Raw genomic sequence first — 25,040 nt, forward strand, 5'->3', positions numbered from 1 at the left:
TTGATTTCTCATCCATAAAATGGAATAATGGCACTATGTTGCAGGATTGATGCAGGGATTAAATGATACAATGCTCCATTTCCTTCCATTATTCTATCTTTGTGGTTGTGTGTGTTTTTGTGTGCCAGCTTGAAACCTGCATAGAAGGGGTGGTATATCAAGACACTGAAGAAATGGGTGAGTGTGAAGGGCCCCCACACAGGGCCTGGCACAGAGCAGACATTGCATAAATCTAACTCCTCTTTCACTGCCCAGCTCACAAACTCCTGGGAGCCATGACGCCCTTGGAGGCTTTCCCCTGAAGGTTTCTTATGTAGTCTTACAATCCTACTCACTGAAATGTCTTTTCCCACCAGAACTTTGAGAGTGTTGCTGGAATACAGAAATAGGATTCATTAAAAAAAAAAACCCTCAATTATTTATCCAGAAGGCCATTATATAAGTGGGCTCAACAACTGTTTGCAATAGTTCTTATGTCATGACCAAGAGCAGAAATTGGCAAACTATAGACCTCAGGTCAAATCCAGCCCACCACTTTTTTTTTTTGTAAATAAAGTTTTATTAAAACACAGCCACTTCCGTTTGTTTATGTGGTGACTCTGGCTGCTTTCATTGCCACTGGCGGGATTGAGTAGTTGCAACAGAGACTGTGTGCCTCAGAAAGCTGAAAATATTTACGGTCTGATCCCTTACTTCCAGGTTATGTGACCGTAGATAAGTCATTTATATTCATTGTGCCTCAAATTCCTTACCTATAAAATAGGGATAATTGTACTGATTAAACCATAGACTCCATATAAAAGACTTGCATGTGGTGAGTCCTCAGTTAATAATAGCTATCATTATTATTACCAGAATTGTTGATTTGCAGCAAAGCTCTTTGGGTAAAACACTAACCCAGGAACAGAAACCTATTTGGTCACCCTCAGTTTTAAAGGTCTCTCCTGCAGATATCAATAGCAGCTAGAATAGTCATCCTTCCTTGTCACAATCATGTTTTCTTAAGATCAGCCATTTCAATGCCATTAGCTCAACTTCCAGGACATTAAAAGCATACCCTCCCATTCCTCCACACTTAATGTAGACGCTTGGATCAGTGCCACTGGATATTTTCCAATATTCTGTGTACCCTCTCTGGGAAAGAAGGAATTGAATGAGGCAGTTTGTTGAAATTAAATGTCAAGAGTACCAGCTGCTTCTTTCTAAAAATATGAGCTAGATATTCCAAAAGGTGTGAACCATCAATCAAAGTGCAAGGGAAGATTTTGCATTTAGTTGTTTGTTGTTAGAAATTTTTTTAATATTGTAAAGAAAACCAACCTTTTGACAAATGGCATTGAAAGCCATTAAGGGAGTTGAAAAACCAGCAGTTCCACTTTGTCTCCTCTATATGGTGGGAAATGCTTTCTCAATGTAAAGGAATTGTATCCTGAAGTCCAACCAGCATATGGAGGTGATTTCCAAGACAGAAGTGAAAAAAAAAATCCCACAGCCCGACCTTTCAGAAGTATCATAGTCATGCAGAGAGAAAGCATCCTGCCCTCTTCCTCATTGTTAAGCTTTGTGGGTTAGAAGAGCCATCCCTATGGTGGTAGCCGTATCTCCAACCCAGCTTCTCACCAAGTGGCTGGGCAGGGTCTTGATATGGGATGGAGAGAAGTCTTCCGCTCAGGGCTCACATGCATACAAATGGTGCACCTGTGAGCACTCCCCACTGCCGCCAGGGGAGAGCATAACCTGTTCAGGACCTTTCCTTTGTGATTACCTGGACCCCAGATGGCCATTGCCATGGCTGTGCCTCATCAACTCAATCTTGACATACAGAAAAATTTTCTCCACACCTCCAACACCCCATCATTAGTATCCTGGGTGGGTGGTGGAAAGGGAGGGATGACTGCAAGTCATAGGGCTTTTTCCAGCAGAATGTCTCTTCTGCCATGCTCACCCACTCACCATGCCCATTCACACTTCCCTTATTGTAGAGACTTCCATTTACATTGGGCAGAGATTCACTGAGTACTCCCTACAGTACTTTTCAGCCTAGGATGGCCTTGAGAATCACCTACAATACAGAGCTCTTAAAAAACATCGATGCTTGACTCCCACCCAAGAGATCCTGAGGTGATTTTGGTCTAGGAAAGAGCCTAGGTTTGCATTTTTTAGGGGAGGGGGCATTGTATGTTTAAAACTTCCCAAGTGATTCTCGTGTGCTGACCAACCATGTACCAGCCATTCTTCTAGAGACATACAACAGTGAACACAGGCCAGGTACCTGGTCTTATGAAACTTAGGATCTAGTGGGGCAAGTCAGAAAATAAACATATGAATGACCAAGATATTTTTTTATAGTGCTACCAGGAAAATAAAACTTGAGGCTGTGAAAGAGAGAGCCAGGGATGCAGAGATTTGTAACTTTAGAGTGGTCAGGGCATCATTGTTATGGGGTCATACTTTGCTTCTTTACACGTGGTGAGCTCAGTGCTACAACAGGGCTGCAGTCAGACAGATCCTGCTCCTTGTTCATGACGGCATGGTGTCACCGTGTTCCCTGAGGCCAGATTTTATGGGCTGATGGACAATGAGAGCCTCTGATTGGGCAGATCAGCCCAAATCAACCACTGTTGCTGGAAGCCACCTTAGAGGGCACGTCTTACCCTCAGTTATTTGGTTTCAGAATGCTCCAGTCTTTTTGTCTTTTACCTACTATTAAATCAATAGCAGAACTCCTTTGACTACTTCACTCCAACATGATATCCTATTATCAGCATCATCTACTGAATAGTTTTCTGACTTGTATATTGATAGTACTAAAAGCAGACCACAACTCACTTATTCTGTACAGGCCCTCTGCAAGATAATGGTCTCATTGAATGAATTGCTAAGGTAGGCATTACCAGCTGAGTTTCATAAATGTGGAAACCAAGCCTCTGAAAGTTTAAGAGAATTTAGTGCGGCTTACCTCTGTAGTCCTTTTAGGTTCCTTCCAGCTTAGAAAATCTATGGTCCTATGATCTTTAGTGAGTTTCCTCCAGTGAGGTAGCAAGCCTCTAAGGGAAGGCATTTCATCTGCCCTTAGAAGGAAGATCTTTGCAGAAGACCCCCTTCTCTCCCACCCACCATGGGCCTTCCTTGTGTTGGGCAGTAAATACATCAGAGACCAGTCTGTGAAGGCAGCTTTCTGCTCACTTTTGGGTCCCTGAGCCCTACAGGAAGGTCTTCAGGCTGCGGGCTTCAGGATTGCTGCTCATAAGCTCCTGCATGTCAGAGCAAAGATGGTAACTCTGGCCTTTCTTCTCAGGACTCCAGGGTGGAGTTCTCAGTAAGCAACATTGAGCCTCCTCAAAGAAGCTCCCAAAGCACCTCACAGGCTTTTATAAAGGCTTCTGTGGGTGTTTGTCCCAAGATCTGTACCCTGGACAGAAAAGTTCAAGAGAAATAATTCTTTTATGCTACCCCTCCTTTCTTTCTAATTAAATTTTTAAAAATTGAGATTAAAATGCCAAATAAAGAGTCATTGTAATTCCTAAATTAGGAATTATTATTCAATAAGGCAGACTTAGAATTCCAAATAGTAAGTGGATTCTGTGGTTAAAGATGTGGAGGATTCCATACAGAGAAGGAAATTCCAGTAAGGTTGCTAAGGGAACTATATCTTTGAAGGGAACCCCCTGTTTTGTTAATGTAATGCACACACAAAGAATAAGCAACTTGGATTACTTTACATGGTTTGTGTGTGTGTCTGTGTGTGTGTGTGTGTGTGCATGGGTGTACATTTGAGACAAAGAAAAAGAAAGCAAGGTTATGAATGTGATGAAATCTTATTAAAAAAATTAACATAGAAAACTGAAAAATTACAGTAACCTTTCTTTCTGAATTTGGACTTTCCCTCCCTTACTCTGATGTCCTTTTTTATTTTCACAGTTTAAGTCCCAAAAGAGAGATACAAACCTGTCCAAGATATAAGCCCTGTGATTATTTCAATTTAGTGGAAGAATACTTAAACCCTCACAGGTTTAATCAACAGTGGCATTTTCCCACTCCCCTGTCCTTTCTCCTTTGTGTGCAGTGGAGAACCACAGCCCTCCAAGGAGACTTTCAGGATGGCTTAGCTGCCCCAGCTCCGTGCAGGAGCCTGAGAGTTCTGAGCCTTTTAATTGGCCTTTGTGGTGCTTCTGAGACAGTGTCAGAAACTCCTGATCTCATCTTCTTGAGGCCAAAGACACAGATTTAAGGGGTTAAAGGTTCATCTCCAGTACCAACAAATGCTCTTTAAACAATGTGCAAATTCAACATGGTGCTCACAGCAATAAATAAGCCATAATGATAATGTTTGCTGCTGCAAATTTCTCCACATGGCAAATTAATTCATTCTGATTCTGAACTGGCAACCAATGGCAACATTAATTTGCCAGATGGAGATACAACCTAAATTCACATGTGCTCTTCAAGCCACAGACAAACCTCTTTTCAAAGGCAGATATAGCAATGCATAGTAAGAGGATCACAACCAAGCAAGGGATATCTACTGAGTATCTTCATGGTGACCAGTACAGTGCAAGGTGCAATGACAGAAGAGAGTATGAATCCTAGGCTGCAGGGAGCTTAAGCACTGGTTAAGCACTAAACCTAAACACAAAATAATCAGAGTGCAATATAGGGGGAAAACATACATTTAACCCGGGGATCAGTGGGTTTAATGTCATAGGATTTGAAACAAGAGACAGATAACTGAGTAGGGAGCAAAGGTTTCTGGGAAGAAGCTAAACTTAAGTTCAGCCGGGAAGAATGGAATATGTCAATGAAAAGAACATTTCTGGATGGCCAATCAGTCTAAACAAAGGCAACGAGGAAGGAATTATTATGCCCCTTGTAGCTAATTGTGAAAGTCTGATCTGACTGCAGTTGACAGGATTTTAGAGAGAAGGGGAACAGAGTTGGACTTGATTATGGAGAACTTTGACAGTCAGGTAGAGGAACTGACATTTGATTTGCTCTATATATCAGATAAGGATTGTGTTTAGCTGCAAGTCACAGAACTCTGAATATATTTTCTTAACCAAGTAAAGGATTCATTTTCTCAAATAACAAGAAGACCAGCACCAAGTGGGTACAGGAGCTCCACACTGACAATCTCCCTCTACCTCTTGACCATACATGGTAGGAAGCATTGTTGCTTCATTGTTCCAATATGGCTGCTCCTCCTCCAGCCTCATATCCACATTCCAGGCAGTTTTATCTACTATTTATTGTAAAAGAACAGAACAAAATTCTCTTAAGACTAGCAAATTGTAGCAATTTGAAAATCCATCACTTACAAATGTTAAGTACCGGTCATTGTATAAGATAGTGACAATGCAGAAAGGTTTAGGAAATGGTCCCTGGCTTCAAGGAGATCCCAGTGTTGTGGGAGGTTAGATTATGCAATGCCCCATGAGGAAGCTCCCTCGAGGGTGTGGGCATAGTCTGTGGGAGCTGAGAGGAAGGGGGACTGATTCTGTCTGAGGGCTGGGGCATGATTTGCACTTTGATATTGTGTGGTTCTACAGTGGTACAAATAGGATTGGACTTTTCATTTACCCTGAAAGCAGCTTTTAAGCAACTCAACTACATTAGGGCCCCGGGGAAGGACTTTACATTGCCAAAATCTAAAGGGCTCACCCTTGACATGCCAGAGTGCCCTCTCAGCATTGGGGAAGAAGCCAGGGAGAAACTCGGAGGGCTGGAATGGAGAAACTGGATGAATCATATTTGCAGTGTGTAATTCTGTAATTACTATGAATCTTTCTAACCGATTCTTCTTTATTTCAAGGTTAACTGCAGTTCGTTTTTGGACTTATACTTACTGGCTTTCTTAATGCAATTAATTGAAGGTCAGCCTAATTTTGCAAGTCCCCAAATTCTTCCTCTGTTCTACAGAACCCACTGGTAGGGAAGGCTGTGGCACTGGTTGGGAAAGGGGAAACTTTTTCTCTCATCCTTCACATCCAAAGATAGTCCTTCATCCTTTTCATGTTGTTTTAACTGACATTTTAATGATTAAATTAAAAAAACACAGAAAAAGAACATTTTGAAAGAAAATAGTTTCTGATGTTAGTCAAGGAAATGTAGTTCTGCTTTTTGTTCTCTCATGTTCAATAAATCAACCAACCAGTTCAATATTCTTCTAGTAGCTCCTAAAACGTTTTGCACGACATCTGGTTGTCAGTTTCTTTCACTAGATGGTGAGTTCCTTGAACCTAGTTTTTGGTTTATAAGACACTGTCCTCCTGGCACCCAGCATAGTGAAGACAAAGAAGAGACACTTGAAGCAGTTTGCTGAGTGAATGCCTGCAGGGCAGTTCCTCACAGTCTGAGTTTTTACTGTGGCTTGTATTTATTTTCCTGATGATACAAGCCTAGGTCATAAAACTGTATGCCCAAAGAAAAAGCCTGGGTGAAGTCTGACAGGAGCATCCAAAGACCTTAGGCAGAGGCTAAGGCTGGAGGATCACTTGAGGCCAGGAGTTCAAGACCAGCCTGGGCAAAAAAGTGAGACCCCCGTCTCTTAAAAAAAAAATTTTTTTAAGACCTTGGGCAGAAAAATCAAGGAGTCTATTAAAATGCCTCAAGGGAATTTTTCAGAGCTCAAAAGGAAGGGAATCCCAAGTCTAATTTTGTCTGAGTGTTTGCTGTTTGAAAGCCAATATGAATTTTTACATTTTTAATGCAAGTGTTTGAATAGCTAACTCATCTACAGTGTATAGAAGTATAAGTTGCAAAAGTATACCATTAAAAGTTTCCTTTCCACCCAGGCACTGAACAGCTGCAGAGGCACCCACCCATAGACTATGATGGGAACGGCCCCTCCATAAATTGGTAACTCAGCTGCTTCACTCCCAAGCCTTCCTCCTCCAGCCATACAGTCCTTTTCCCCCAGAGACAGCAGATAATACCAGATTCTTCTATTTCCTTCTAGAGCTAGGCTATCTGTACATGTACACAAGGAGATAAGTGCATGTATTTTATAAGTATGTATATTTTATAAGAATGATTTTAGTGAGCAGAATCAATAGAAAAAAATCAATATGAAGCAGACGAATGAGAAGACTTGGAACAATAAAAATGTAAAGTGGGGAGAAAAGGTATCCAGATGCAGAGTGATCATTCATCAGAAGGCAGAAATATAGCAAGAAGTCTATCTACATAAAATAAAAAGAAACAGTGAACAGTGGGGTCACAGACCCATCTGCCCATGAGGATGGGCTTTTCCACAAAGAGAATGAGCATTTGCATGGAGAGTCATGGGGAATCTGCAGCTATTGAGTCAGTGAGGGAAATCATGGTGGCCTGCTCCCCCAGGACACACTGTGTTTGCAGGAATGTGGGCGTGTTTTACTCTGTGGTTGCATACTCACTCAGAGACTCATTGGCATTTGCCCACTGTCACCTTGGGCATTTTCAGAACCTTCCCACATTCCTTTATGTTATTTCAGTGAAACAGGACATTCTATCTTTCATATCAAAGGAACATGCCACTCATTGGCCAAGGAGCAGAGCCAGGATGAAGCAGGGGCCATCCATTCTGAGGAGCACTACCCCAGTCCCTGCTATGCCATGGCTAAAACACCTTCCTCATGGGAGATGTTCTTGGCAGTTAATTTATGCGAGGTTGGCTTGGGATAAACTGGGACAGGACAAGTCAACCAGTTAGTCCTGTCTTCCGGAAATGGAAAAATTTTGCTTGGGATCAGGGAGCAAGAGAAACCTAGGACGTGGTTATTTGTCAAGTAAATTTCCAAGTAATGATTGGATTTGAACCATGTATGAGGCACCAGGCAAGTTTCTGACTTTCTAACCAAACTATGTTAGAAATATAGGACATCCACCCACACAGAAAGGTGACTGGCAGCACAGGACCCTGCCAATGAGTGGAACATCCAACAATTGTGATAGGCTTCAGAGAAGTGAGGGGTTCGCTTCTGGCTCTTTTGGAAAGAAAGGTTTCACCTAGAAGTCTCCATAAAGACTCCACTGGGGAAGGTTCTCTCCTCCTCCTGCCCTGCAGAATCTTGCAGCAATATGGCAGATACAGCCAATGAAATGTCGAAGAAAGAAGGCAGTTGGCTGCTCAGGTAGGCTGCATGGGAGAGCAGCATCTTGTGGGGCCATGGCAACTTAGGATTTGGCCTGCAAGTGTGGAGATTATTATAATAAACAACTTCCATGTTGTCAGAGAACTCAGTTCATCAAGCTTAGGGGATATGATGCCCAAGAGTGACCTATCAATACCAATCTTCTGATTTACAAGAGGTAGAAGTATATTTTCTAATGGCCAGAATGATCTTGTCCACTGATAGCAGACTACTTTATTATTATTATTATTTATTTTTTAAGTCGGGATCTTGCTGTGTTGCCCAGGTTAGAATGCAGTGGCATGATCAGGGCTTACTGCAGCCTTGAAATCCCAGGCTCAAGCAATCTTCCCACCTCAGCCTCCTGAGTAGCTGGGAAGGCAGGCCCATACCACCATACCTGGCTAAGTTTTTTGTTGTTGTTATTGTTGCTGTTGTTGTTTGCAGAGACAGTGATCTCAAACTCCTGGCCTCAAGCAATCCTCTGGCCTCAGCCTCCCTAGTTGCTGGGATTACAGGCGTGAGCCACTGTGCCAGGCTCCAGATGATTTTGCATTTCAAGGAATGTTAGGACAATTATAGAAGATTGTTTACTGAACATGCAATCAAGGCAAAAGACTACCTTGAAGGATAACTTAATGCATCATCCTTGCCCCCACAATATTCTTGCTGAATAGACTATACACACACAAAAATGCTGGTATCTACGATATTTAAAATCTCCCCTTTGGAAAGAGCAGGAATTAAGATCATTAAATTCTCATAACCCTGTTCCCCTCTGTATATATCATATGAATATCATTGGACACATTCCACAAATATGAATTGATTATTGGGTGGGGTCTGGTCACCTTGGCTATTGCTAGATGTTTTCTAAATATCCTCATATACACTTTTAATAACGATGTGCAGAATAGCATTTTTTGTATATTTCTTTTATATTTTTTAACATTTTTAATTTAAATTCAGTAAAATTCATTCCTTCGGTTCTTTAAATTTTGACAAATTACGGAGTTGTGTAATTACCACCACAAGCAAAATACAAAATATTTCTATCAACCTCTCCCCAGCTAATATTTCCTTGAGTTATACTTTTAAAATAGGCTCCTTCCACAGATGGCTAACCTCATCAATTATGCATTGATTCCCAGCACTTTTGCTTGCAGATAATCATATTTTCTGGTACTATCTACCAGACTGAATTCTGGAGCCCACCAGACTGAATATGCTATCATTTCCAGAGGTGGACAAAATGAAGGTTTCTAACACGCATATGTATTTTTTTGTGTAGCTAAGAGTAAGTTTATCAAATTTATTTGATATATGAACATGAACAAACAACATATATTCTAAAGACATTCCCTCCAAAGAAAGTTGGAGAAAAATTCTAACATTCTAGTTAGAGCACCATCTATAAGAGATATGAGGGTTGGGGAAGAGAACTGCTAAGTCATATCTCCAATTCATTTCCTTCCTTTAAATGGGTCACGAGGACAGAGATAACCCCAACACACTAGCAGCTGTTCCAAGCTCAAATAATTATATTCACTCCTGCTTTCCAGAAAGTAGGCCTAGGTATTCAGCACTTAAAAGAAAAACTTCTCTTTCCTAAATGAAACCCACATCCATTTTAACCTATGCAAGTTAGTAGCTGAATCTGTTGTTGATAATTTTTTTACTAAGGGCTTCTTATCAATATATACATTTAAGATACACAAATAGTAAATATGCATGTTCATTATGGACAATTTAAACAATACACAACTAAACTTGACTTTATATTATGTCTTGGTTGTATTTAGGAACTTTCAAAAATTGATTTTGTGAGTTCAATTGGCTATTTCACGTGTGAACAAGTCTCATCACCAAATCGTATTTTCTGGCCACGTAGAGGACTTGGCCCACATCATGGGCTGACAGATTATTTTTATAACAAAATGGGAGGAATTGGGGTTTATAAATTAAATGGGGGCCAGAAGGGCATCTGGAAGGGTCCTGGGGCCTGGCCTAGTATCGGGTTACCTCTTTTTGGTTCTACCACTGACCCAGAGAGTGACGAGGCAGAACATTCACTTTTTTGACCACATACTGCTCCATTTGCCAGCTATCTTTTGAGACCGTTCTATTCCTGCCAATCGCAGGAATGCCAGACTGAGTCATCACTTGCCAAATATCTACAAATGAAGAACTCAGCAGTACAAGTTCATATATATTAAGACAATTATGTTGAAACGTTAGAACATTTCATTTTAAGACTTAAAAATCCCTCTTCAGAGGACCCTCACTAGGAGATCTTTTGTATGAACAGAGAAGATAACGGCCAGTTCATGTCTATCCTCCTCTGCCTTCCTGTAGTCCTCCCCACCCCCTACCCTTTGCTTCTCTTCACACTGCTGTTTATTCTCACCATTTTCCTTGACTCTCACCTTTTCCCTGCTTCCACCTCTGTTGAGAACAGAGCTCTAGGGTACATCACATAAGTAAACTGCCACTCTCATATTACAAGGGAAGTCAGGGCCTCCAAGAGTAAAATGTAACATTTTCCAATGAAAATGGGAAAGCTTCAAGGAGTAAAGAGTTCATTTTCTCTCTTTCGTGGAAGAGTGAATATTCTTTTGTGAATTTCAGGACCAACAGAAGTCAGTGTGGTGGAGGAGAGATAAAGAGATTTGCCCCTGGCATGCTGGCTCACTGTGACTCTTTCAAGAATATTTACTGGAATGACCTTTGATTTGAATGCGAACCACAAAATACCAGTAATTTTATCTGGGGAATATTTATATTTTGGTGCAGTAGGTGAATTCCCAATTAAAGACCATTATTAGCAGCATATTTCCCCCAAAACTAAATGTGGTTTTATCTTGGTCAAGCCTTGGATTTCTCTCATTGGTCCTTATGGGTCAAAGAGGAGGTTTTGGTTTTGGTTTTAAAATTCATTCATTCCCAATTTCCCTATTTCTATAACCAACTCTTATGGATAATAGCAGTTAAGGAAGCTATCTGAGTCCCAGATTTCTTTAACGCAGATGAACCCAATATTTTCCTTTTCAAACTATTTGTTTCTTGATTTATAGCCTATTGGGTTTGGGTGATGCATTGTAGAAAGCCAGGGACCTTAGAACAATGTCTGACCATAACAATGAAAATGTATGATTACTGATACATGTATGATGTACTAATAAGAGTCTTCTCCCTCTTATTAGTACAAAGAATGGGCTGCAACTAATTTCCCAAACATTTTTTTAGGTGGAAGAGTGCAGGGTGACTACCCATTCTTGGTTTACATTTCCCTTTCTCAGTCCAGGAGTCTTTCTTTCTACCCATGACTGCCCTTCGGCCTTTTCAGGAATCTGTTTTCTGGCTGGGTTGCAGAACTTGGTGGCACTTTGATAATGGCTCTCCAGCATTAGTGTAGCCAGGCCTTAGGGCTTACCCTGAATCTGAGAGTTAGTTCAGAGAATAGTGCCCTTGGATGAGGAAGGTACGCCACAACTCACACAAAGCGTGTGTATCAAGTTCTTTTCATAATAACTACCTAATAACTCATAGATGTGCTGATGATTTCATTAGGGAAATATCGAAAGTCATCCACAGTCTAAATAATACAAGATAAAATTATACCTTTTAAGACTTCATGGGGAAACTTTAAAAACAAGAATCACCCATTTCTTCTCTCATCCCAAAGCAGTTGATTGGGCATCTACTTTGAGCCAGGCACCATCCCGGGAATTGAAGATGCAGCAGTGAATAAAACAGATCCAGTCCCTGTCTTCACAGTTTAGCAAGAATTGCAAGAGCTGGTTTGCTAGTGTTGACCCAGCACTATTCTAGTGTCTGAGACTTTGGGTTTGACAAACAGGTCCTCCTGTCCCTAGGAAGGTGACCTCTGATGTTAGATTCGGGGCAATGTTTCAGTTTCTCACACACTGGCTGAAATAGCTCATGAGATCAGCCTTTGCTTCAACTCCCCATTCATCAAAGTAGACTGTTATTAATATAAGCTTGAAAACATCTCCGTAATAGCAAAAACAGCCATAGAGAAGGGATGGGGAGGTATTCTTTAACTACATGGTTTATCACCACATGGTATGAATAAACTCACCCTAGCCTTATCCATAGCCTTTTTGAGCGTGGTTCACCTTCGCTGCTGTGACAAGACCAACTCAGGATAAATGGGTAAAGTCTTGGTTAACTTGCAAGGCAGAGGCCCAGATGCCATCAGTCATGATCAAGAGCTTCAGCTTAGAAAACAGACATGATGTCAGACAGCATCAAATCACTGATCACAACCCAGTCCCCCTCTCCTGTCCACTCTTTCTCACTCCTTAAGGGCAGCATACCGTCTAGTGTTTAACATACTTTCTCATACACATTCTAAATTTCCAACAACCCTATGAGGATATCCTAACTCCCATTTCATGAATGAGAAAAATCAAACCTCAAAAGTAACTTACTCAGTCTCCCACAGCTGCTAGCACAAAGCCAACATTCAAACCTAGACTTTCAGGCTCCAAACCAACGCTCTTTCCATTATCCCACACGCAGCGGCTTTTACATTTTCAGTTCTTCTTTCTTTTTGCATGTTGTTTCAACTCTTTCTGGTGGGGAACTGTCTTACAACCTGCTGGTTTTCTCCAGGGCCTCTGGAGGCAGCCATGGATCAATGACTCAGAGGAGGGCTTGCCCCACCTCCTCATGTTTTGGGTCTCCTAACCAGATTGCCATCCCCAAGCCTCTCCTGCCTCCTGCATAAGAATCCTGTCAGTTTTATGGGTGCCTGTGGATCTACTTTAAGAAATAGAGGGGAGCATGTGGGTGGTACACATTGAGGTTTTCTATGAATCTATTAATATTTTTGCTGAGGACACCCAGAATTTTAACTTGACTGATTTCAAGATAAATTACCTCCTCAGGAAGACATCCTTCCCCTGCTTTTCCCTTCAACACTCCCCTTCCCCAGGATGGTTTGTTTGCTAGATTTTGTTGTTGTTGTTGTTTCACCATCTCGGGCTTCTCCTTATCACCTGGTGCTGGTGCTCAAAGGCAGGGATATTAATAGCTAGAAGCAGCCACAGCTGATCTCTCTTTCAAGCAGGCCAAGGGGAAATCAGATCTAGTTCTCCTTGACCTCTGTAGGGACCGGTGATGATCCTTAAGGTCTTTATGCAGAAAAACATCTGTATTCAGAAAGGGACTGCTGTTTTAAATGTCTGTAAAAATTTCCCTGGATAGATCCTACTTTTTTCTTTTTTTTTTTTTTTTTTTAGACAGAGTCTTGCTCTGTCACCCAGACTAGAGTGCAGTGGTGCAATCTCGGCTCACTGCAACCTCTGACTCCTGGGTTCAAGCAATCGTCCTGCCTCAGCCTCCCAAGTAGCTGGGATTACAGGCACCCGCCTCTACACCTGGCTAATTTTTGAATTTTTAATAGAGACGGGTTTCACCATCTTGGCCAGGCTGGTCTCAAACTCCTGACCTCGTGATCCACCTGCCTCAGCCTCCCAAATTGCTGGGATTACAGGCATGAGCCATTGCGCCCGGCCGAGATCCTACTTTTTAAAAAACCTTCTGGGTTTCTGATTTTATTCTAGTGTGCACAGACTACTATTTTAAGGGTGGGAGAATCATTATACATACACACAGAAACTGGGGGAAATTAATATTATGACATTAAGATACGTAAAAAATTAAAATGTATGCACCTAAATTCTCTGCATTTGGGGACATAATTGTGCCATTTATCTTTAAAGAAATAGCCACATCATCTCTGTTCAACATTTTTTTTTTGCTTTACTAGGACAATGGTGACAAAAATTCAAATGCTGAAAATAAATATGCTTTTGAGATTAACATTATATTAGGAGTATATTACAACTCCTAATGTATTAAAAGGAAACAATTAGTTGATTATGTCATAACTAAAAACAAAAATATTAAACAAAGGCAATAATAACGTGCATAGACTGAAATAACTTCCGTTTCACAATTAGTGATAACATTCCATTCCAAGTCGGTAGCTTTCCAGTATAAGCTACAGCACGTTGTATAAAGATACAACACGTCATTAGCCATGTACTCAAGAAGAAGTAACTTCTTAATAATAAAATACACAGGAAACTCAGTACGTTTTGGCCCAGGTTCTGACATGTTTCTTTTTCACTAATTCTCAACCCAAGCTCTCTAGCATGTACCAGGAATTATTGCCTCTTTAAATCAGAGGAAATTTTTAAAAAGAGAACCAGTTTGCTTCTCGATGGGCTCTGCAATGGTTTGCCATAGGTACTTGTAGTCTGGAAGAGACTTTTCCGATCTGAGCAGCCTTTCTACTAAAAGAAATTTATCTCTCAAGGGGTTATAAACCAACTGTGTTCCAAATGAAATAATAGGGAAAGGATCTTCCATTTTCCCCTCCAATTCAGCAGGACACATTTAGTCTTGTTGAAAGTCAATTATTTTTATAGATGCAACAAATTCTTGGGCCAGGGCCACACCCTCTATAACTCTATGTGAATCTAGAGATCAGGACCTGCTGGATTGCAAGCTAAGAGATGATTTAGTAAACAAGAAAAACCATCAAATAACCTCTGTTTCCCCATCCTCCTGCTGGTCCTTGCTGATAGCGCAGCACGACTCTCATTTCACCCACCCACACCCCTCCGGGTCTCATAAAGCTAGACATTTCATTCTCCCACTGCCCTTGTCACTTCCTACAATTGCCTGGCCCTTGAGGCAGCAGTGGAAGAAGATCTAGCATTGCAATGAGAATTTTAGGAGGAAGCAAAGCTAAGACACAGGCTGGGCCTCCCATTTGCTGGACATACAAGAGCTTGCTCATAATTACTAAGCCCCAAACCCACGGTAAGAAAGACAAGCCAGGGCTATCTTTCCACTCACATAAACACAAAGCAAATATTAAGCATTATTTTTTAGTTATCTGTCCAGCTTTAAATAATGCCCAGATAGTTATATAATAAGGCATATATTTTTTCCTCATTGGATTGTCTGTATATAGACTAGGTAACCAAACAAAAAAAGGCTCATTTTTGTTTTAATTGTGCTGCAGCTCTCAAGCCTCCCAAAAAGACACACATGCCATTTAAGAATTTAAGAACAGCTGGATCATTGTAAAAGCTGTATCTGACTCGCCAAGGACCATAGAAAATCACTGAAAACTGTTGGCCGTCTCAGCCCTGGGACCTTCACCCCATATTGCCTTGTTTGTAGACAATCCCAAGGGCTAGAGCCCTGAGTTAGTCTAAGACTCTATGTCAGCCCTGTCTCCAGTGGCCCTACATCAGACCTTACACCTGGCCAAGCCAGCTGGCTCCATGGGAGCATCTGATGAGCAAAAGGGATTGATCTCACTCAAACTCAGAGGACTTGGGTAGAACTGACCCTCACTGGAAATGTGGAGTTAGCACTTGGTTCATTCTGTCAGTATCCATATGAAGAAGACAGAAAACTGGCAAGGATGGGTGCAGTGGCTCACGCCTGTAATCCCACAACTGTGGGAGGCCGAGGCGGGTGGATCACTTGAGATCGGGAGTTCAAGACCAGCCTGGCCAACATGGTGAAACCCCGTCTCTACTAAAAATACAAAGATTAACAGGGCGTGGTGGCACACACCTGTAATCTCAGCTACTCGGGAGGCTGAGGCACAAGGGTCACTTGAACCCAGGAGGCGGATGTTGCAGTAAGCTAAGATTGTGCCACTGGACTGCACTTCAGCCTGGGCAACAGAGCCAGACTCCATCTCCAAAAAAAAGAAAGAAAGAAAGAAAGAAAAAGAAAGAAAGAAAGAAAGAAAGAAAGAAAGAAAGAAAGAAAGAAAGAAAGAAAGAAAGAAAGAAAACTGGCAAGGAGACGTGTGAAAAACACTGCCCCTGGTTCAGACTGTAGTCCCACCACCAGCTCTTTCAGACATGCCTATGTCTCAGGACACAGTAACTGGCTGTGTCAGCAGGGGACATGTCAGGCACCACAGGAGTCACCAGGCCTGCCCCTTACTTTGACACCTGTCTGAAAGGAGAGACACATGTGCGGCTTTATTTCACATAATAAAGGAATATTTCATTCCAGCTTGCTTCAGGTTTAAGACTGGAATGTGTACATTGCCAGGATGACTATATAACATTGAGCTACTCAATATGCTTTTTAAAATCATGTTTATGTCATTCACTCCCTATGCCTTAGTAGCACACCTTACTCAGAGTGGATATGCAGAAATGATTAGATCTGAGTTAAGCATTAACATCCCTTCTCCTATGAGGCTTTGAATATCCTCATTTTCCAGCAGCAAAGGCCCAAGCAAGGGAGTAGCAGTGAAAATTGGTTTCCTTACACAAAAAAAAAGACCCTAAAAGTCACTTTTCAATCACCATTAGTAGATGTAATTACAACTCAGATTGAAAAGCTGCAGCAGAATGAGTCTAGTGCTCACTCCTTCAGTGAGTACCTAAGTAACTTGAGAATGTCATTTCATTTCTCTGGACTTTGGTACCCTGATCTTAAATGGGGACAATGGCCAGATGAGTTCTCAGCTTTCTTCCCAAACTAGTCCACTTCCCTTCCTACCATCACCCCTTGTGGTTTTGTGGCTGGATTTACACTGGAGCCCAATTTGATTCAGCCCTAGGGTCACCCCAAGAGGCCAGTGCTATCCATATTGATAACTGGGTTTGCAAGGAGAAAGAAAAGCGATATTTTGAACAGCCCTAGGATAAATGAGGGTCCATATTAAGCAAGTATTACTCTTCATAAATTAGTACTGATAAATAGCCAGAATCCTTAAGGAAAAAGAGGATTTTAAACAAAACCAAACCAAAACACACAAGTTTCTTTCTCTTTAAAGGAAAATTGCCAAGGATGCAGAAGGAAATGAAGATGATCAAAGATGAGGATGTGCATTTCAACTTGGCTGTGAAGAAGACCCCCTCCTTTCCCCACTGCCTGCAGCCAGTGGCTTCTCGGGGAAAGGCTCCCCAAAGGCACCCCTTCCCAGAAGCTCTCCGAGGGCCATTTTCCCAGTTTCGGTATGAACCTCCTCCAGGAGACCTAGATGGGTTCCCCGGGGTCTTCGAAGGAGCAGGGTCTAGGAAACGGAAGAGCATGCCCACAAAGATGCCCTATAACCTCCCTGCAGAAGAAGTCACCCTCGCCCTCCACTCAGAGGAGAACAAAAACCACGGCCTTTCCAACCTCCCTTTGCTGTTCTCGCAGCCCCCGCGCCCCAAGTATGACTCTCAGATGATCGACCTGTGCAACGTGGGCTTCCAATTCTACCGCAGCCTGGAACACTTTGGGGGCAAGCCCGTCAAGCAGGAACCCATTAAGCCCAGCGCCGTGTGGCCCCAGCCAACACCCACTCCATTCCTGCCCACGCCCTATCCCTACTACCCCAAAGTCCACCCGGGCCTCATGTTCCCCTTCTTCGTGCCCTCGTCCTCGCCCTTCCCCTTCAGCCGGCACACCTTCCTGCCCAAGCAGCCCCCGGAACCTCTGCTGCCCCGGAAAGCCGAGCCCCAGGAGAGCGAGGAGACCAAGCAGAAGGTGGAGAGGGTGGACGTGAACGTGCAGATCGATGACAGCTACTACGTGGACGTGGGCGGCTCGCAGAAGCGCTGGCAGTGCCCCACCTGCGAGAAGTCCTACACCTCCAAGTACAACCTGGTCACCCACATCCTGGGCCACAGTGGGATCAAGCCGCACGCGTGCACGCACTGCGGGAAGCTCTTCAAGCAGCTCAGCCACCTGCATACCCACATGCTGACCCACCAGGGCACGCGGCCCCACAAGTGCCAGGTGTGCCACAAGGCCTTCACCCAGACCAGCCACCTGAAGCGCCACATGATGCAGCACAGCGAGGTGAAGCCGCACAACTGCCGCGTGTGCGGCCGCGGCTTTGCCTACCCCAGCGAGCTCAAGGCCCACGAAGCCAAGCACGCCAGTGGGCGCGAGAACATCTGTGTGGAGTGCGGCCTCGACTTCCCCACCTTGGCCCAGCTGAAGAGACACCTCACCACGCACCGGGGCCCCATCCAGTACAACTGCTCCGAGTGTGACAAGACCTTCCAGTACCCGAGCCAGCTGCAGAACCACATGATGAAGCACAAGGACATCCGGCCCTACATCTGCTCAGAGTGCGGCATGGAGTTTGTGCAGCCGCACCACCTCAAGCAGCACTCCCTCACCCACAAGGTACTGCGGGGCCTCTGGTGGGGCGGACGGGGCCTTGGGAAGAGGAGCGGGGCCCTGAGCAGAGCACTGGGGAGCAGGACGCCTGTGCCGCTCTGCACCTTACCCCGAGGAGGTGGGCAACCCCGGACAAGCGGTCCCTTGGCCGAACCCTGAGGTCCTTCCTCACGTTTAAATAAGAGAGAACGATTCTCGACCAAGCCCTTTGCCCCAGCAGCCTTCTAGACTCTAAGGTAGGCCTAGAAATAAATGCAGACATTTGCAGAGGAGATGAGGAAGGATGCTCCCTAGCCTCCAAGAATCTTGCAGATTCGGTTTCTAGAAACTTCATCCAAGGCACTAGCATGAGTGTGTCATCAGACCCTAGATCAGCTCTGTGCCTGGGATGTGCCAGGGAGCACCTTCTGGATAATTCTCTTCGTCTTGTACTGTTGAAGCAGTGGAAAACTTTTTGGATTGTTTTCTCCCTCAACTGTGAGACCTGCTTCATATGCAAGTTCTCCAAGGGAAGCAGAGCTTGGCTGAGGCCGGCAGGGCCTATGCCTCCCTGCGTTGGACCCGTGCCTAGCTGGGTGAAGTGGCCTGTGGTTTACATTGTAGGAGGCATGAGAAAGCATCCTTCTCTGTTTGGTTTTGTTTGATCTTCTCTGTGCTCAGGTCTTCAAGGGGAAATACAGGCCCAAGAGTCTGAGTTCAGCCCAGTTTGCAACCATAGCCCTGGAGTCATTCAGGCTGAACTAAAACAAGGCCCTAGTGGTGTTCCTGAAATCTTACCCCAGCTAAAGTATGGAACCTGCTTTGAGCCTCCGAGAGGGAGTTTTGCCCCCACTGACTCCTACTCTCACACCCTTAACCTCAAGTGGTTTTCTTGGCAGGAAAGACTTCTAGCAAGCCAGAGTTTCTAAAGCATTCTTTAATTCTGAAAGGTCAGGAGAGGACTTTGCCCAGCCAAGATAATGTTTCTGCTGTGCTATAATACATTTCACTTCTTAGGTTAGGACAAAACACAGGGTATTTTCTGGCTCTGCAGCAGAGATGAAATGTGTGGCTGCCTTGTGGGCTCTGCACAAACAGCTCCTGCCCTACAAAAGGCACCTGTAGATACTATCCAGAGGGGAGTCGCCTGCCAAGTGCAGGAACCGTCAACAAAGGACCCAGACTGGGATTCAGCCGTAAAGGGGACCATTCGCTAACTTCAGGGGCTCCTTTATATATGGGAAAGGAATCAAAAGTGCATTTTAGAGCATATGAAGATCGTGTAAGATGGTAGAAAATGAAGTCAAAATGGGAGAAACAGCCTGGTGTCTGAAATAAGTTTCATTTGAATTAGAAAACAAAATACATTTTAATGAGAGGTGTCAGCAAACAGTGAGAGGTAGTACTTGTTGAACAGTTGCTATATGACAGGTGTTTCACTCTTCATTTAATCCTCATTTACTTCTCAACAACTCTAAGAGCTACTCCCGATCTGCAGTTGAAGACACTGAGGCATGGGAGGTCACTCAGGAATCTCTGACACAGGCACCTGTGCCTTGGCCACTCTGCAGTGAACACTTCCTCTTTTCCACCTGCTTCCCTGTTCACACCCCTGACCACCTGACAGGCTCCGACTGTGATTCCACTGATCCTATCAGAGAGACAACAGCTTCCTTTGTTGCCTTAAAGTTGTGTCCAGGCTCCTGCTCATTTGCATTCTAGGCCAGCCCACAGGTGAATCTTACTTTGGACACAGAATTCTCTTTAAAGAATTCTGAAAACAGTGATAAGCAGAAACGTCTCCTTGGTTTCAGGACAAATGGATCAGAGCCAAGCCCAGAGAAAATCTTGAGAGAAGAAAGATGCTGGCCAGGCGCGGTGGCTCACGCCTGTAATCCCAGCACTTTGGGAGGCCGAGACAGGCGGATCACGAGGTCAGGAGATCGAGGCCATCCTGGCTAACACGGTGAAACCCCGTCTCTACTAAAAATACAAAAAATTAGCCGGGCGTGGTGGCGGGCACCCATAGTTCCAGCTACTGGGAAGGGTGAGGCTGGAGAATGGCATGATCCCAGGAGGCGGAGCTTGCAGTGAGCCGAGACCACGCCACTGCACTCCAGCCTGGGCAACAGAGTGAGATTCCGTCTCAAAAAAAAAAAAAAAAAAGAAAGATGCTAAAATAAAATTTAAAATCCATTAAGAAAATGTTTTTCATTAATTTTATAATCTTAAACTCAGTGTTTGAATATGCACTACATTTTAAAGATTCACCTCCATAGGCAGAATCAAAATTTAATTTCTAAAGGAGGTTGATTTCTAGGTCTCCTTATTAGCATAAATGCATACTCATGTACCATGATCTGGACTAGACAGTGCTTGAGTTAGAAAGAACCCCAGGGTTCTCATGACCCACCACTTCATCTTGTGATGAGAAGCCTTCACTAAAAAAGGCCACATGACTCATCTAAGGTTTTACAGCCAGTAAACAGCTGGGCAGAGACCTGAATCAACCATTTAGTACCATGGGCCCACCAGAACTGCAGAGTGGTTCTTTCTTACCATGCCTCAAAGTAAAGAAATGGAAACATAGACAGAGAGAGTCAGAGATGAGCCTGGAATCCCTCCTTCCCTCCTTCAGCCACTATGAATACCAGGCAATATGGATTTCATCAGGTACAGTTGTTAACTAAGTAACTTGTTCTAATCCTATGATAACCTTCAGTTTAGTGCCCTGGTTCTCTAAATTTTTCTTCCCAAAAGTCATTCAGGGTCAAGACCTCTTGCAAAGGCCTTTGTGGGGAAGCAATGGATAGTCAGGATTAGTGAATGCCCGGCTCAAGCTGTGAGTCCCTGGAAATGCTCTCAATTAAGGGCCTTGGTTCAAACACACCTTCATGCACAGCAAGGAAACAAGAAAGCCTCCTGTCCTGTTCCTTAATTCAGAAAGCTATCTCTTGCCAAATTTCTTTATAAGAAGGAGCTGGTTCAGGGAAGGCTCCATAACCATGTCATTGTGGAGGTCAGTGTGGCCTGTGGGAACCCAGGGGACCAACTTGAGAGGGTGATTATCAAGTTGTAATTTACTGCAGTGTGGATATAAGTTGTTCTGGGATTTTCAAGTCCATTAATGAGAACCCAAGAGAACATTGGTTTCCATAAGGGAAATGATAATATCATTTTGGAAGATTTTTTTTTCATTATCATGAAAGCTGGATTATGGACTCATATTGCATATCAGCCCATAGTGCTCTTACTAAAAGCCTGTTAATCCTCAAGAACTATCACTGGAGACTTAACCCCAGCAGCAGCTGGAACAACAAAAGCAAGAGCTTTCTTTTCCTCTAATAGTCTGGCTAGTTTATGGTTTTCAGAAGGAAAAAAAAAGATTATATAATCAACACTTTTCAAGAAAATAGTAATTTAACAAGGCTGAAGCTACACCATTTGAAACTCAACATCTATCACCAAGCTCTTTGTGGATTTATGTGGCAGAGAGGAAAATGAAGCCTATGATCCTGATGAAAGCATGTTACCTGTCAATCACCACTTTTCTGAATCTTGCCTCCCTGCAGGGTGTGAAGGAGCATAAGTGTGGGATTTGTGGGCGGGAGTTCACCCTGCTGGCCAACATGAAGCGACACGTGCTGATCCACACCAACATCCGCGCCTACCAGTGTCACCTCTGCTACAAGAGCTTCGTGCAGAAGCAGACCCTCAAGGCACACATGATCGTCCACTCTGACGTGAAGCCTTTCAAATGCAAGGTGGGCAGTGGGACTAGAGAGGAACCAGAGGGTTGTGCAAATGCCTGATGGGAAAGGGTCCCCAGGGAGCCTTCTACTCTGTTTCATCAGTGGGGCTACGGGGGCTCAGAGTAGGTCCAGAGTGGCCAACCCCAGATCCCATCTGCCGCTCTATCCCTCTCTGCACACCCCACTTACATCATGCCAGGCTGGAGGTCCCTAAGGAGCCTGCCCTATTTGTCTCACTGTGGCATCCATGCCCAGGGGTAGAGCCAGGCACTAAGGAAAGGTCTGAGGGTGGAAGGCCGTTTTGGAGAAGGAGGCTGTTAAAGGATGCAAGTAATGTGGAGAGCCTTTGTTCTAGAGAGGAGAAAGCAAGTTTAGCCTTCTTCTCCTTACAAGGCAATGAGCAGGACATAGAAAAGAGTCAGAGAAGCTTCTAGCACAGCTTCCCCCCTACCCACCGCCACCTCCTCTCCTCTCCTTGTCTCTTGACACTTGGGCTGAGCCATACTTATAGTTTGAGGGCAGGCCTCCCAGAGACGGTGAGAGGGATTCCAAAGCTAGCCCCTCAGAGGCCCTCAGAAATGCTTGCTGGGGCTGTGGAATAACTGCGAGCACGGTCACTTCAAGTGCCTTTCACCTATTGCTAAGTGCCATGTAGCACAGGGATGGAGCATCTTTGTTAAAATATCTGTTAGACTAATTTGGTTGGGTTTGTATTTCATCAGCCGAGAAAACGTGTGAGCTGGAGATTTGTAAAGCCCAAGGCGCTGACGGGCATTACTCAGAAATGCTCCAGCTCCCCGAGGCTGTCCCCACCCCACAAGAGTGTTTCCTCTCTCTACTTCTAAAATGAGGAGAGAGCATTGGCCATGACTGGGTTTAATCCGAGTGATGTACTGGCCAAGTGTCATCCGGTCATGAAGAAGGCTGAGGGGGAAGAAGAGGGAAATTACCACATTCAGATATTGTTACAGCCCTTCTGTTTGAAATGGAGGTTTTCTCTCTCTGCTACTGGGTGCCTAATCGGGTTCAAATGATACTCTGCTGATCTATATTCCTGAAGTGGGGTTCCCTGCTTCCAGGGACTGTTCCTGCTTTAATACCTCTGCAGTGTGGCCCCACTTGAAGGAATCCCCTGTGAAGCTGACTTCTTTCCTGTGTTGGCAACTCTTGGAAGGGGTGAGGGGTCAGACACCAGAGCTTCCCTAGACCTGTGTGGGCATTGTCCAGAGGTGGGAGAGGGAGGCTTCTCCCTCCAGCCCTTTTCCTGCCACCCACTTCTGTTTCCCCTCCTTTTCTTCACATTCCCAGTGGTTCGAAAGTCAATTTACATCCGTCTAAAGCGAGAGTCAGCTTCATGCAGCACAGGCCACATATTTTTCAGGACTCAATGCAAAATGGAAATGCAAGGCTCCTTGTTCAAACATTACCAGGAGTTAAAGATGATGGAAGCAGAGCATTAAGCCAAACTCAGGAGCTTTCTGACTATGGGACCTTGTGTTGTATGCCCATGAAGTGAGGCCTTGGCTGCATGCGGCGATGGACTCCACGGCCTCCTCTTCTCTCTCTCTTTAGGGACTTCTTTCATTTCCTTCCCACTTCACTGAGCCCCCAGAGCACTTCACATTTCACAGAGCTGTTTCTTCTTGCAAAGGGTTTACTCTCTCCTACAATGGAGGTTCAAGCAGGTCTCTTTGCCATTCTTCATTCCTTGTGTTGAGTTTACTCTTGGGCTTCAAGCATTAACTGAATTTTTAATCTTATCAACTGATAGTGGTGGAGTCAAGTTGCTAAAATATGAAGGGAGCCATTAACATAGTTTATAATCCCCTGAAAATTCACATCTGTCGAGTTCAGCCATCTCCTACCTCCACCTCATCAATTCTGGTCCAGTAGCAGTGGTAAAACCAGGTAGAAAATGTTCCTGAAATATAGGGTTAGGTCAGGGGGCAAAGCCAGTGTAGGCTGTGTGTGGTTTGAGGGTACAAAGGCATTTCTGCTTCTCTACCCTCAGGGGCTTGGAGGACTTCTTGGACCAGGTAGTATCTGAGGATCTAGAGGGTTCTCTCTAGTATTAGTGCACAAGAGACTGCAAGGTGCTATGTAACCTGGGCCCTTGATGCAATGAGCAATCCCAGCTTGATGTTCAGGACCTCCCTTCATGAACGATGGCTCCTTCCTGCTCCACTCCAATGATGGTGCATGTACATGGTCCAAAAGATGTTGGATGCTCAGCTTTACAGTTCAGAAACTATTTTACCCATTTCTTGAGGTTAGATTAGGCTCCATGTCTGGTCCACACCATCACAACCCATAAGAGAGTGGTTTATAAAGTAGAATGCCAGCTTTGAAACAATGCACAGCTTATATTTTACAATGGGAGAGATGGGCCTGGCACAGGAATTGGACTGGTCATTTGCAAAGGTTGCTTCTTCCTGTTGGTAAGTCCTCTCAGGAGACCTCACTAGAGGTCAGGAGGCTCCCTAGAGAGTGTCGTCTATCATCAGACAAAAAGAATTGGATGTGAAAGGGCATTCTTGTGAAGCAATGGAGAAGGTGGGCCTTCTCCATTCTTAGCCATTTGTGAAACAAGAATGAGTGTCAGCCACCTTGACTCACAGCCCTCTGTCTCTGAGACAGTGCTCAAAGCATACAGTCAGGGTCTTCCTCTCCCTGTCCCCATCTCCCATCAGTGTCACCCTGCTGGGTGCCCTCTTTGTACCATTGCCCTTCTTCATTTCAACAGACTTGCAGAGCATGTCTGGGTTTACAGATTATGTCACAAGGCTCTTTGCATTTGTAAACTAGCTCCAGGTCACACTGTGGCGTGAGCCATCTCAAGATGCTGTCCTGTGGTTCTTGCTTCCCAACTATGCTGTGCTAGATTCTTGGAAATTTGGCCTTGGTTGAAGGTTGTTGGGGATTTGGGAGTTGACAGAGGGATGGAGGGCCATTTGCCCATTGCAATGCAGTTCACAGCCATCTGAGAGACATGGCTAGCTGGCTGCTC

The 25,040-nt window shown here is 44.1% G+C and overlaps 1 protein-coding gene across 1 annotated transcript in view; it reads left to right on the top strand.

Annotated features, from left to right (window-relative positions):
* ZNF366 (zinc finger protein 366) overlaps positions 1–25,040 on the top strand; it is a 64,953-nt gene that overhangs the window by 28,655 nt on the left and 11,258 nt on the right. The window contains exons 2-3 of the mRNA XM_004058682.5: positions 16,963–18,308; positions 21,854–22,045. Of these exons, the coding sequence (XP_004058730.2) occupies positions 16,977–18,308; positions 21,854–22,045 (1,524 nt within the window). The 5' untranslated portion in view covers positions 16,963–16,976. The remainder of the gene's footprint in view (positions 1–16,962; positions 18,309–21,853; positions 22,046–25,040) is intronic.

Source organism: Gorilla gorilla, chromosome 19 (genome assembly GCF_029281585.2).
Source record: "Gorilla gorilla gorilla isolate KB3781 chromosome 19, NHGRI_mGorGor1-v2.1_pri, whole genome shotgun sequence".
Taxonomy (NCBI): domain Eukaryota; kingdom Metazoa; phylum Chordata; class Mammalia; order Primates; family Hominidae; genus Gorilla; species Gorilla gorilla.